This window comes from Glycine soja, chromosome 8, assembly GCF_004193775.1.
Source record: "Glycine soja cultivar W05 chromosome 8, ASM419377v2, whole genome shotgun sequence".
NCBI classification, from domain to species: domain Eukaryota; kingdom Viridiplantae; phylum Streptophyta; class Magnoliopsida; order Fabales; family Fabaceae; genus Glycine; species Glycine soja.
This window is the reverse complement of record NC_041009.1, coordinates 14362512-14375367: the sequence shown is the minus strand read 5'-3', so window position 1 is coordinate 14375367 and position 12856 is coordinate 14362512. Positions and strand designations below refer to the sequence as shown.

General features: G+C 31.6%; 2 protein-coding genes across 2 annotated transcripts; one reads left to right on the top strand and one right to left on the bottom strand.

Annotated features, from left to right (window-relative positions):
- Positions 1 to 2646: 2646 nt before the first annotated feature.
- LOC114422178 (7-deoxyloganetin glucosyltransferase-like) lies at positions 2647 to 4881 on the top strand. The gene is made up of 2 exons (XM_028388399.1): positions 2647 to 3229; positions 3765 to 4881. The coding sequence occupies exons 1-2, from the start codon at positions 2704 to 2706 to the stop codon at positions 4688 to 4690; spliced, it is 1452 nt and encodes a 483-aa protein (XP_028244200.1). The 5' UTR covers positions 2647 to 2703; the 3' UTR covers positions 4691 to 4881.
- A 3915-nt stretch (positions 4882 to 8796) lies between these two features.
- On the bottom strand, positions 8797 to 12437 carry LOC114422179 (probable nitronate monooxygenase). The gene is made up of 6 exons (XM_028388400.1): positions 12216 to 12437; positions 11802 to 12014; positions 11111 to 11206; positions 9834 to 9979; positions 9291 to 9510; positions 8797 to 9185 (listed from the first exon to the last, which is right to left on the bottom strand). Exons 1-6 carry the CDS (start codon positions 12348 to 12350, stop codon positions 9003 to 9005), a joined length of 993 nt encoding a protein of 330 aa, XP_028244201.1. The 5' UTR covers positions 12351 to 12437; the 3' UTR covers positions 8797 to 9002.
- Between the last annotated feature and the right edge of the window lie 419 nt (positions 12438 to 12856).

Genomic DNA, 12856 nt, shown 5'->3' with positions numbered 1-12856 from the left:
TAAGCATGGCAAAGTTTTATTTTGACACAGCTCCTAAATTTTAAGATCCTTGATATATGTCATTTTACAACACTTAACTCGAACTTTTCAAAAACACTGGCTTGACTTAAAAGTTTATAATATTATATAAACAGGTTCAAAAAGTCTTTGTAATTTATATATGTGACTTTAAACATATATGGGGTGAATGAGTTTAAGTATTTAGATAGAAAATTCATATAATTTTAAATATTACTGTATAAAATAATAATAATAATAATAATAATAATATAATTATAAATATATATATTGGTATTATTATTGCTATTATATTTAATTAAATATATAGGTTGATCGATCTATTAAACTTACTTTTTTTAAATCACTTAAAACCTATCATTTTTTAAGTAAACCTTTAGTACACGAGAAAATGGATACGTGCAATGTAGCATTATGATTTTTTATTTATTTAATATTGATTATTTTAATTATATCAATTATTACACATTATTTAAGTTAATATTATTAAAAGAATTGCCTTTTTATTTATTTAATGATTTTAATTATGACAATAATTAAGTTTATATTATTCATACTGTTATGTATTTTTTAAAAAAATATTAAACTATTTATTTAGTTTTTCTAAATATTTACCTCACATCAATTGCATTGTGCATCATAAATTTATAATGGGTGGAAAGAAAACGAGAGAGAAAAAATTGAAGAAAAAGTAAAAACAAAAACAAACAATTTTTTTTTTGTTTTCAAAAGTCAAATTTTTTATTTTTTTATTTTTTTATCTTCAACAAAATATAAGAAAACAATATTGTTATCTATGTTTTTTTATCTCTTCATTTTCTTTTCACCCAACCAAACACACTTTATATTTTAACATTAGTTTTACTCTACAGAAATTAAGAAACTGACCTTATTTTAAAGAGAGTGCGTTATACTAATCCAAAATTTTATTTTGTTAAACACATAAATCATTTACTTTTTATTTTAATGTAATAAAATTTAAGTAGAAGTATCATAATAATAAAGTTCCAAAAGAAATAAATAATGACATCTTTATACTTTTTGACATCTAACTATTAATATTTTTTCTTAAAAATATTTTAAATCCTTTTTTTTACACCCACACAATGTAATCATTATATATTAATATTATTTCTTTATATTTATTTTGTAATATATATATATATATATATATATATATATATATATATATATATATATATATATGATTTTGATCTATCCTTATATAAAATATGTAAATAATTTTTTTAATTTTTAAAAAATAGAGATTCTTTATATACGTAGAGATTGATGGAACCATACTCCATAAACATAATTCCAAATAATGGAATAGTTTGTGATCTCACTTCTTTCACCTTTTTTTTTTTTTCTCAGTACACCAAGCATTTAGTTGTGTTTGGTTGTAAAGAGAAAAAATGAAAAAAATAAAAGATAATAGGTGAGAACAAATGAGTAAAAATAGAATGAAAGTTAACATTATTTAATTAAGATGAAATAAAATAGAAAAAAGAAAATTATTTAAATTAAAATAAGTTTGTAAGAAAAAAATAAAAGTAATTTTTTTTTATAAAAATAACATTCTACCCTTGCAAATGAAAAACACTCATGATGAAGAGGAGGACTAAACAGGAAACAAAATGAATAGTAATTATTTTTTCTCAATCGTCACTTTTGAGAAGAATTTAAGATCTCCAGACGGGTCAATTCTTGTCCTCTCTTATATCCGGGTCCGTGTTAGACTGAGTGACTGTGATGTGAGAAAATTACTTTTGAGAATAAATTTTTCATTCTCTATGGATGGATGCCTTTGTTTTATGAGAACTTTTTCAGTTCCGAAAATATAGGAGAAAAAAATATTAATTATGTATTTATTATGAAATAATAAATTAATTAATTTTAGATATATTTTTTATTTGATAAGTGATAATCTCATTTCTAATTAATATTTATTTTCATGTGATAAAAAAATTCGTGAGAAAAAATACACATATATTTTCTTTCCATCTACTATCACACTTCCCTAATGATCCATTTATTTATGTTCTTTAATTTTTTTCATTTTTAAAATTTTCTTTCATTTGTTTAATTTTATTTACAAATTTCATGAATTTTAGAGGAATAATGAATTTTTTTTTATCACGAGAACATGAGATATATAATACTTTGAATATAATTTACTTGTAATTTGTTGGTCTTATTCTTATAATAAAGTTGTTTGTTTGATAAATCTTTAACATAATAATAAAGATATTTTAGTAATTATAATATATATTCCTAGAAAAAAATAATTTAACCAAACATATATCTCAATTATTTCTAAGAATATAAAAAATATTCTCAACTAATTTTATAATTAAACAAACATATTTTTTTATTATTAAATATCCAAAAATAACAGTCTTGTAATTTATTTTTAGGAATAACATTTGCGAGACTAAAAAATTATCCATAAAATATATTTACCAATGATTAGCACCCACAATAATTGTTTGTTAACTAATCATATTAGGATGGAAATATGTACTTTATACTGCGCTTACAGAGATGAGGATTTTTCGGTGTTTTTGAACGGACAAGTTTGTACCATGGTCAGAAAAAAAAAGTATTTATTGACGTGAAGCAGAGGCTTATCTGGTGTCTCTCCTCTTCATCTTCACTCTTAACTGTAGAAAAGAAAAACCGAAGATGAGCTTGTTGAATGAGGAGAGAAAACCGCACGCTGTGGTTACTCCATATCCAGCTCAAGGACATGTGAACCCTTTGTTAAAACTAGCGAAGCTGCTTCATCTCAGAGGCTTTCACATAACCTTTGTTCACACTGAGTACAACTACAAGCGTTTGCTCAAGTCAAGGGGTCCTAATGCCCTTGATGGCCTACCAGATTTTAGATTTGAGAGCATCCCAGATGGTCTTCCTCCATTGGATGATGATAATGTTACTCAGCACGTTCCCTCTCTCTGTGACTCTATCAGAAAAAACTTCCTCAAACCCTTTTGCAAACTTGTTCATAGACTTAACCACTCTTCTGCCACTGAGGGTCTCATACCCCCAGTTACTTGTTTGGTCTCTGACGGTTGCATGCCTTTTACTATACAAGCTGCTCAAGAGCTTGGACTCCCTAACTTTATCTTTTGGCCTGCTAGTGCCTGTGCTTTCTTGTCTATCATCAACTTTCCCACTCTGGTTGAGAAAGGTCTTACACCACTCAAAGGTATCAACCTAATCACGTTCTTTCTTTGTAAAAGTTTAAGTTCCATAATAATCCATAGACATTTATAGGAGAAAAAAAAAATAACAAGTTAAAAGGAATCTAAGACTTTCATTTTGTACGTAGATATTTGTTCCTCTCATATGATATCAGTGAGCCTTGCTTGCTGCTGTAGAATGGAGCCTCACTCAAATCTAGTATATATTTTAACTGTGGTGCCATTGAAAAGTCAAAGGAAAACATCTTCTAGCTGTCTCTCTTTTTTAGTTTTATAAAACACGTTTTCTAAAACAGTTTTTAAAATTTAATAGACTTTGGATGACAAACTGATTGATAAGTAAAGTAGAATTGTTTTTAAAATAAAAAACTGAGAAGGGAACCAAACAAGCTGAGTTTTTCCTATAAGATAAAATCAACTTATACAGTTAAACTTTTAGAGAAGTTAGATATTTATGCGTATATTTATGTATTAACATTAATTCATACATGGAACTTTAATATAAGCTATTTGGCTTTTGTGTTTATGATATATATGCAGATGAGAGTTATCTGACAAATGGGTATTTGGACTCCAAAGTGGACTGGATTCCTGGAATGAAGAACTTCCGGCTGAAGGACATACCTGACTTCATAAGGACAACGGATCTAAATGATGTGATGTTGCAATTTTTCATTGAAGTTGCAAATAGAATTCAAAGAAACACTACTATTCTTTTCAACACTTTTGATGGACTTGAGAGTGATGTAATGAATGCTCTATCCTCTATGTTCCCTTCTCTTTATCCCATTGGTCCTTTCCCTTTACTTTTAAATCAAAGTCCACAAAGCCACTTGACATCTTTAGGTTCCAATCTTTGGAATGAAGATCTAGAGTGTCTTGAATGGCTAGAATCTAAGGAATCTCGATCCGTTGTTTATGTGAATTTTGGCAGCATCACTGTTATGTCTGCAGAACAACTCTTGGAGTTTGCTTGGGGTTTGGCCAATAGCAAGAAACCCTTTTTGTGGATCATTAGGCCTGACCTTGTCATTGGTGGATCCGTGATTTTGTCGTCTGAGTTTGTCAGTGAAACAAGAGACAGAAGCCTAATAGCAAGTTGGTGTCCACAGGAACAAGTGCTAAACCATCCTTCAATTGGTGTATTCTTGACTCATTGTGGATGGAACTCAACTACTGAAAGTGTTTGTGCTGGAGTGCCAATGTTGTGTTGGCCATTTTTTGCAGAACAGCCAACAAACTGTAGATACATTTGCAATGAGTGGGAAATTGGGATGGAAATTGATACCAGTGCGAAGAGAGAGGAGGTGGAGAAGCTAGTGAATGAATTGATGGTGGGAGAGAAGGGAAAGAAGATGAGAGAAAAGGTCATGGAGTTAAAGAGGAAGGCAGAGGAGGTCACCAAGCCTGGTGGTTGTTCATACATGAACTTGGACAAAGTAATTAAGGAGGTGTTGCTTAATTAGACACTGTTGGATTGAAGGGTTTTCTTTTTTTCTTTTTCTTAATGCTTTAATTTATCATGATAGTTCATTGATCTTCTCTAGAATTTTCTGCATTGTAGAAATGGTGCCCTGGAAGTGCCACTTTGTGTTTTGTTTATTGTGGTATGTAATATCTTAGTCTTGATATTTCAAACTTTGATTATTTCCCGTCATTAACTTGGAAGGCAACGGTGCGCATTATAAAAAAGAAAGAAACAATAGAAACAGCAGCAACTAAGACGGAAAGCAACACAAAGCCCAGCTCATGAATTTGTCACCGGTACAAGGTTAATATAAATAATTAATATTTAGTTAATAATATTTAATTATTTGTCAGATAAAGATTAATAGAATAAGAAGCATAATTATTTAAGACTTTCTACTTTTATTTTAATGTAGTTAAATTGCCATCTCAAAATATAAGTAGAATCATCTTAATAATAAAGTTTCAAATGAAAGAAACATTTTTTTTAAAAAGCTAAGGGATCAATATATAGTTATTAATGAACAACTCAAGCACAAGTTGTGCCCAAATGTCACTACAAAGTAACCATGATGCTACAATGTTGGTTGTTGCTAAGATGAACCACCTTTATCTTCATAGGTGAACGGAATCTATGGTGCGAAAGACAAACTTTTTTTGTCCGTGTGAGAGATTTATGAATTAAAAAATGTATGGATGAGATTGGTTTGCCATTTTTTTTTCTTGTTTTTGATTTTTCTTTCTTCTTTTCCGTTATATCCTTATCGAGGCCGAGGACGGAGAGGCTGGAGGGGGAGGAGCGGCAGGCGGACATGGCAACGCGCTTTTTCCAGTAAGAGCACACAAAAAAACTTCCACCCAAACAAAAAGGTTTTATTTTTATGAGCACACAAAAAAAATTGTTGAAAACGTTTTGATTTTTTACATGCCGGTGTTGTTGCCAATAACTCACTTGTCGTCGTCACCACTGTCGCTGGTGGTGCCGTTTCGGAAACGCCGGTGGCCAAGAGCGGCTATTATTGGGATCTCGTTGCAAGCTGTGAAGATGATGGTGTCGATGCTGTCGCTAATATCATTGTCAACAGAGCAGTTTCGAGTGGTTGAAGGCTAAGAGCCTAATTTCATGCATGTTTTGTAAATGAATCTAAAGTGATCTTGAGCCAGAAATGTGAAGTGAAGTGAAGAATCTGAAGGAGATGAAAAGAAATTAAAAGAGGAAAGAAAAAAATATTATGCACCGTAATGGGGTGTAAGGACCATGAAAGTTACAGGAGAGGGAGGGGGTTACAGAGAAGAAGGGAGAGAGTGTATAATAAAACTTTACACCTTGATTGATCTGAGGGCTGAAAATAATAGTGCATAATGGACCACCTTGGTCCACCGTAACAATGGCCTACAATGCTATATGCTCTGCAAGCATACTAATAAGCATAAAGCAAGAACAAAAATGTTTAGAACCTGGACCATATAGGCTAAGACAAGTTGCTGCTATGTCCAAGAAACAATTAGGCATCTGGCCAGAAACGTGTAGATCGACCCTGGACCATATTATTTGTCATATCACAAAATTTATTGCGTGATATTAAGCCAAAAGACACCTACCCTGGACCATATTATTTGTCATATCACAAAAATTAGTGCATGATGTTAAGCCAGAAGACACCTAAAGAAATATCATAAATGAGATGATAAGAAGAAGGGTTCAAAACACTTAGGGTTTCATGATATTGTGAAACTTAGGGTTCAAAAAGTACAATTAAGTTTAAATTTAGAAGTCACAAATTTGAAAAAAAAAACCCGCAAAATTCACTAACCATTGCAGCTTGGGAATCTGGGTGAAAAAGTAAGCATCTATAATCTCCCTTAGAGTGTGTTTAGATTGAGAAATTTAAAATTATGAGAAATTTTAAATTCTAAGAATTTTGTTTCAATTGAAATTCTTTTATTTTTAAAATTTTGTGTTTGAATAAAAAAAATTAAAATTATGAGGATGAAAAAAATGAATGAAAAAAAAAGAGAAGATATAATTGGTATGTTAGTTATACGTGTTCTTCTATGCTCACACTCGATCGATATTCTAGGAGTTTAGACGGTATTTCTTGAAGAAGACGGTAAAAAAATAATTTCAATTTTTCATTTTTTAGAAGGATATTGAAATTCCAGATTTTTAGTTGTTTAAAATTCTGTTTTAAAATTCTAAAATTTTAAATTTTTCATAAAAAGCATCCAAATAATGAATTATAAATTACAGAAATTCAAATTCTCTTGATAAATTACTTTCCTCATTTAAAATTCTCTATCCAAACATACTATTAAGGTTTCTTTATTTGGGTGAGGATTAGATCATCATAAGTGAGAGAGAAAGACAAAATTGTCATTGCCTTCTTGTATCGAGACACATCTACAAATATTTTGTGCCTATCCCAACAATTTTTTAAATATAATCAATGTAAAAAAATATCTTCTACATTGGTTATATAGAAAATAACCCCTGCATATAAATTATTTTGAATTTACACTCTTTTGGTAAATAGCTTTTTTTAATATTATTATTGTCAAATAAAAGTCTCTCACCGTCATCTTTCCAAAAGTCAAATCGGAGATTGAGTTACTGTACAGATATAGAAAATTTGAAAATCGGGTTGACTCATTTTCCAAATAAGGCAACTTTGGATCTGAAGCCTGGTTGAACAATAATAAATAGAAATGTAGATGGTAGATTGGAGATTCAAAATAAATTAAGGTCGAGAAAAAAACATGCATGTGTTTATTATTCAAAAATTACATCAAGAATAAAAGGTAATATCATAAATAAAATAAAAAATATCACAAATTTATTTAACATAAATTTTTATTCTTATATTTACAATTTTAACTTTAATTTATTTAATGTGATTTGGATTATTATTCTTACATCCCAAACCATCTTAGAAATTCAATAAATTTATAAATTTTTTCTCAACATCACTCTTCTCTTACCTAAGGTAATAAATTCCTTTTGAGACTTATAATTATTTTCATCTTAATAATCTATATATAGACCTAATATTAAAATCTTAAAAGAAAAAATAAATTTTAATTTATTAAAGATATCTTTTATTTTAAAGAATATCTTAAAAATAAAAAAATATTTTCTTTTAAATCTAAAAATATCCTAAAAATTTGAAATTACAAATTTAAATGATTTGACTTCTCTTCCTCGCCCATGTGCTGGGACTGTGCTATTTTATTGACATGATTCATGAGGTACAGATTATTTTATTAGAATCAACTAGTATAAACTGATATATGTAAGGCATGGTTATTATAGTTTAATTATGTGAAGATTGTCCACATTCTTTGTGAAGCTAATCAAGTGGTCGATGGCTTAGCTAAATTTGTTGTGTCCTCTGGCTCTAGTAATTCTATTTTTAGATCAGTCTCTCCTTTTATTAGTTTGTCCTTTTGGGTGATGTATCTTCTGTTTTCGACCCTTGTGGTTATTAAAAAAAAATTGTGTTGGGGTATAGGCCCCTCACTGTCATAAGAAAATAGAAAAAACGAGATCATCATTAGTGAAAGGGAGAGACAGAATATAATTTCATACGTGAGAGGGAGAGAAAATAATATCGATTGATATAGATAATTTTAGCTGTAGATGCTTCTAGCTCAACTTAAGAAGTAACTTACTTTACTTTGATTTAAAGTATGACTTGAATTTGGACATTTCAATATCAAATATGGCGTTAATGTTTTTATGTTTAAGGGTAAGTTTGGATGTGTGGAAGAGAAAAGAATGAAAGAGAATTGAAGGAAAATATTAAGTTAAAGTAGTGTTGTGGAGGTATGGAAACAAAAAATTTCTCCTTGAATAGTACTAATATTTTCTTGGCAATCAAACCATGGGTAAATAATGAAACTAATATTATTCACGTCATTTGTCCATTGAATGGGGCATTGATACTGATGTGCAGAGAGCATCGAGGTGGACAAGCAAGTCCATGAATTGATGATGGGGGAGAGAGAAAATAACATGAGACAAACAATCATTGCAATGAAAAAAGAAGACTTCGTAGTTCTTCATGCATCAACTTGGACTAAGTGATTAAGGAGGGGCTGCTAAAAATATATTAACTTGGTTTATTTTATTTTCAATTATGTATAATGGTGATTGGTGAAGCAATGTTTCAAGAAGATTTGATTATTTTTTTCCTGTAGCACTGTGAATATTACATATTTCTCCAAATGAATTTTGATTTGAAGCTGGCACTCTTGTTATTTCAGGCCACTAGAAATCTAGTGAATGTAAGCCTGCTATTGAGATTTGACAATCTATTTAAAGTTTTGCTGCATTATAAGCTGTGCCCCTTCAACTAGCCTCTTTACCACTTCACCAGCAGGCAGAATTTCCTTGATGAGACCAACACCTTGGCCAGCATACATCACCATGCTCTCAAGATCTCCAGTAGTTGTCTTGTTTGGGACGGTACCTGCAAAACGCCGTATCTCTTTATCCTGTTGCATGCCAAAAGTATAGTTAAACTCAAAGGTTGTAGAGTACATTACATTTGCATATATATATATATATAAGGATGCTAGACATTGTTACTGAAACCATACCACGCCATTAATTGTTGAATGGCCAATGACAGGCTTGTTGGCTTCACTTTCATGTGGCGGAAGGGATCTCCATTCCTTATAGAAAGGTGTCTGCAAGACACGTTGAGGGGCGCCAGGCCATCTTGCCCTCCCAAATACATCCGTGTACGCAGTTTCATCAAGTTCAAGTAACTTCCTTTTGTATGTAGGATGAGCATTGCTTTCCTCAGTAGCCAAAAACCTGCAAACAAGAATCTTGGCATGAAAAACATATACGAAAAGGTGTAATAGTTCCAGAAAAAATGTCGAATATAAATTGAGATTATTAGGTTGGACATGGTGATGATGTTGGGGGAACTGTGTACATCTGTTCACAACCAAGTGAATACAATTATAGTCTCGTGAGGAATAAACTGTGCAATTTATTAGCCTGATGAGAGGCTTCTACGGAGGCAACAACTATTCTTAAGTTGAACACAAAAACTGCATATGCTAAGAAATTACTGCAACAATATGAGAACAATTTCCTCAAATATGATTAATGTAAAAGTAATATTTCAAAACCTAGTGCCTAGACAGACGCCTTGAGCACCAAGTGCTAGAGCAGCAACATAACCCCGAGCATCCACAATTCCTCCAGCTGCAATAACTGGTATCTCTCGGTCACCAACAAGATCAACCACTCTGGGCACCAATGTAATTAGACCATCCTGCAAATAAATGCAGGGAAAGCAATATCTGAGTGGCAAAATGGAAAGTAGTCTGTAATGCACAATCGAAAAAAATATGATTAGCTATCATTCGCATCAACTGCTAAAGATCAACAAAGCAATGATAAATAATAAAAAGATGATCTTCTTCAAAGGTTGTGAGAACATTACATATATAAGTGACGGTCTTCCCCTGACAACAACCAAGGACATGAAGCAGTAAATACTGAAAAGACCGAACCAGCCTCATTTCAAAAATATTTGGAATTATACACTCATAATTTCTCAGAGAAAAGCATTAATGGTGAAATTTTGCTTTTTAATCATCACTTTCTCAGATTAAGGCCTTTCCTGATTTTTATACAGTACAAAACACAAGCATAATGACCCAAAAATCGCCAGGTATAATAAGATTGAACCTAAGAGGCAGGATACTAAACAGATTGTGAAGGTTTTGTGGAAAAGTGTCTCAGGGAAAAAACAATGTATTGCCTTCTTATTTAACACCTACAACTGCATAGGCTCTATATGACTATGCGCATGTTTGTTTTTCAGTTGCAAACAAACATTTGGAGCAAAATGAAATTTGCAAAAGCATCCGGACCCTTTGTTTTACAAAATTGAATTTGTATACCATTAGATTTACTTCGGAATTTGTGCACCGCATTTTGAACTGAAATCCAAACATGCCCTATATTTAAGTGCATGTTTGGTTTTTAGGAGAAAAAGTACTTTTGAGATAAAAGTAATTTTACAAAAGGATAAGGACCCTTGCTTTTGCTTTTATCCATTGGATTTGCATTGGAAGGCACGTACAACATTTCTAACTTCAATCCAAACATATACTATGTAAAACTTGTCCCACTTGAATTTTGCATATCAAACACAGATATGGCAGACACTGAGACACCAATTTTGTAGTCAATTGTGACTGTAGGCCATGTGTATGGCATTAGCCACTTTACTCACGCTAAAAATTGTAAGAGCAGTTGGAAAGTAATAAACTTTATCAGCTTTCTTTTCTACCATCTTATGCCTGAACAGAAAATTAACAATTATTCTTACTTATCACACCAAGACACACACGCTACATATATACATACACATCAAAATTATGAGAAACATGCACACCTGACCAATGACATGACCACCGGCTTCAAGTCCTTGTACAATTATTCCATCGGCACCTGCTTCAATTGCCTGCTTCGCACCTTCAATATTCCCAACCTGTAATAGGATTACAAATACAAGTAACAGGTTAGATACCAATGACACAGTAAAATGAAAATAACATATCCGTATGCAACAGTAACCTACAATTAGCTTTCAAGATGCATCATCAAAGGGCCAGCGTATCACACTTAAGTCAAACTACCTACCCACTAGAATCATCCAACTGCTATTTTGAAAGCAACTTTAATAAGGAAGAAGGACCATGAATTCCGAAGTCTGCAATGATAGACTTTTGATCTGAACTTAGTATATCAAGAAAAAAGAGTATCTTGGAACAAATTTCGTCTTTAATAATCATTAATTTGAAAGTAAGACAGGCTAAATCTAGTTTTGACTATACATCAGACTAATATGAAAACGGAATCATTAATATGCAGAGCAAACAAAAGGAACACCAAAATTCAAATATTAATGTCTCGTTGAATTTGTGTATTTTTTTTATCTGTAAGAATCGAAGACACTACCGGGAAGTTTACAATACTCACGCAACATACTCAACCAATTGAGTTAAATCCCTCGGTTGTTGAATTTGCGTATAGTTAGTAACCTAGAACTATTAATAAAATAAATAAATGGGCAGAAAACTCACTTGAGGAACAACTTTGATCCCAGCGGAATGAGCCTTATTCACCAATTCCCTTGTACAATCACCCCAATAAACTTGCAAGACTGCAACTTTTTCTTCCAAAATGACATTCAAATTCTCCTCAAAAGGAAAAGCTAGAACGACGCCAACCCCGAAGGGTTTATCAGTTAAGGTCCTAGTCGTCTTTATGAGTTCCCTCAAGTAATCCGGCGATTCCTGTCAGAAGAAAATGAAATGAAGAACACAAGGCAGGCAAAGGCAATGATAAGCAACATAAGTAGTGAAACATTAGGAGATATAAGATTCATAGGGTTGGTTAAGAAAGAAAAGGTGACGGATTCAATCCCTCCTAACAAAAACTAGCAAACTAACCATTGATAAAAAAAATAAAATGTAATAGTGAAGCATTAGCATTACCCAATCAGGGGCCCTAAGAAGTCCAAGAGCACCAGCATTGGCAACTGCAGCAACAAGTGGGGGAGCAGAGATATCAGGGCCTAATGGGGCCTGAACTATACCATATTCAAAACCCAGTATCCCTCTCCAACCCATCTTCAATTCCTCTGCGATAATTTGATCAATCTTTCTTCCGCTTCCTTTAACAATTAATTAGTGGTGGATCTGACAAGGGACCCTGCTTGCGTGAGGCTTTATACACTACAACACCAACAACAAAAACACGTGCCTTCTCTATGCATCTTCGCTAGTCTCCATCAACTCAAACGTAAGCGAACACGTCGTACGTTGTTGTTCTGTAGAAGCCCGTGACAAGTATCATAGTTGAACTTTTTTGACTTGGCATTGTTCAAATTAATTTATTTTTAAGTTTAAATATTTTTTCTACTTAAGTTAGTGTTTTTTATTATTATTCTATGAGTTTATTTTTTTTAATTTTAATCTCTATATTATAATCATCGTAAGTTCACACATGGATCAAAATTTAAAAAAACATAAACTTGTAAATAAAATATTTTCTAAAGATGAAAATTAAAAAAAAAACTTATAGACTAAAATTTAAAAAAATTACAATCTTCCAAAAGAAAAAAGAAAACATATTT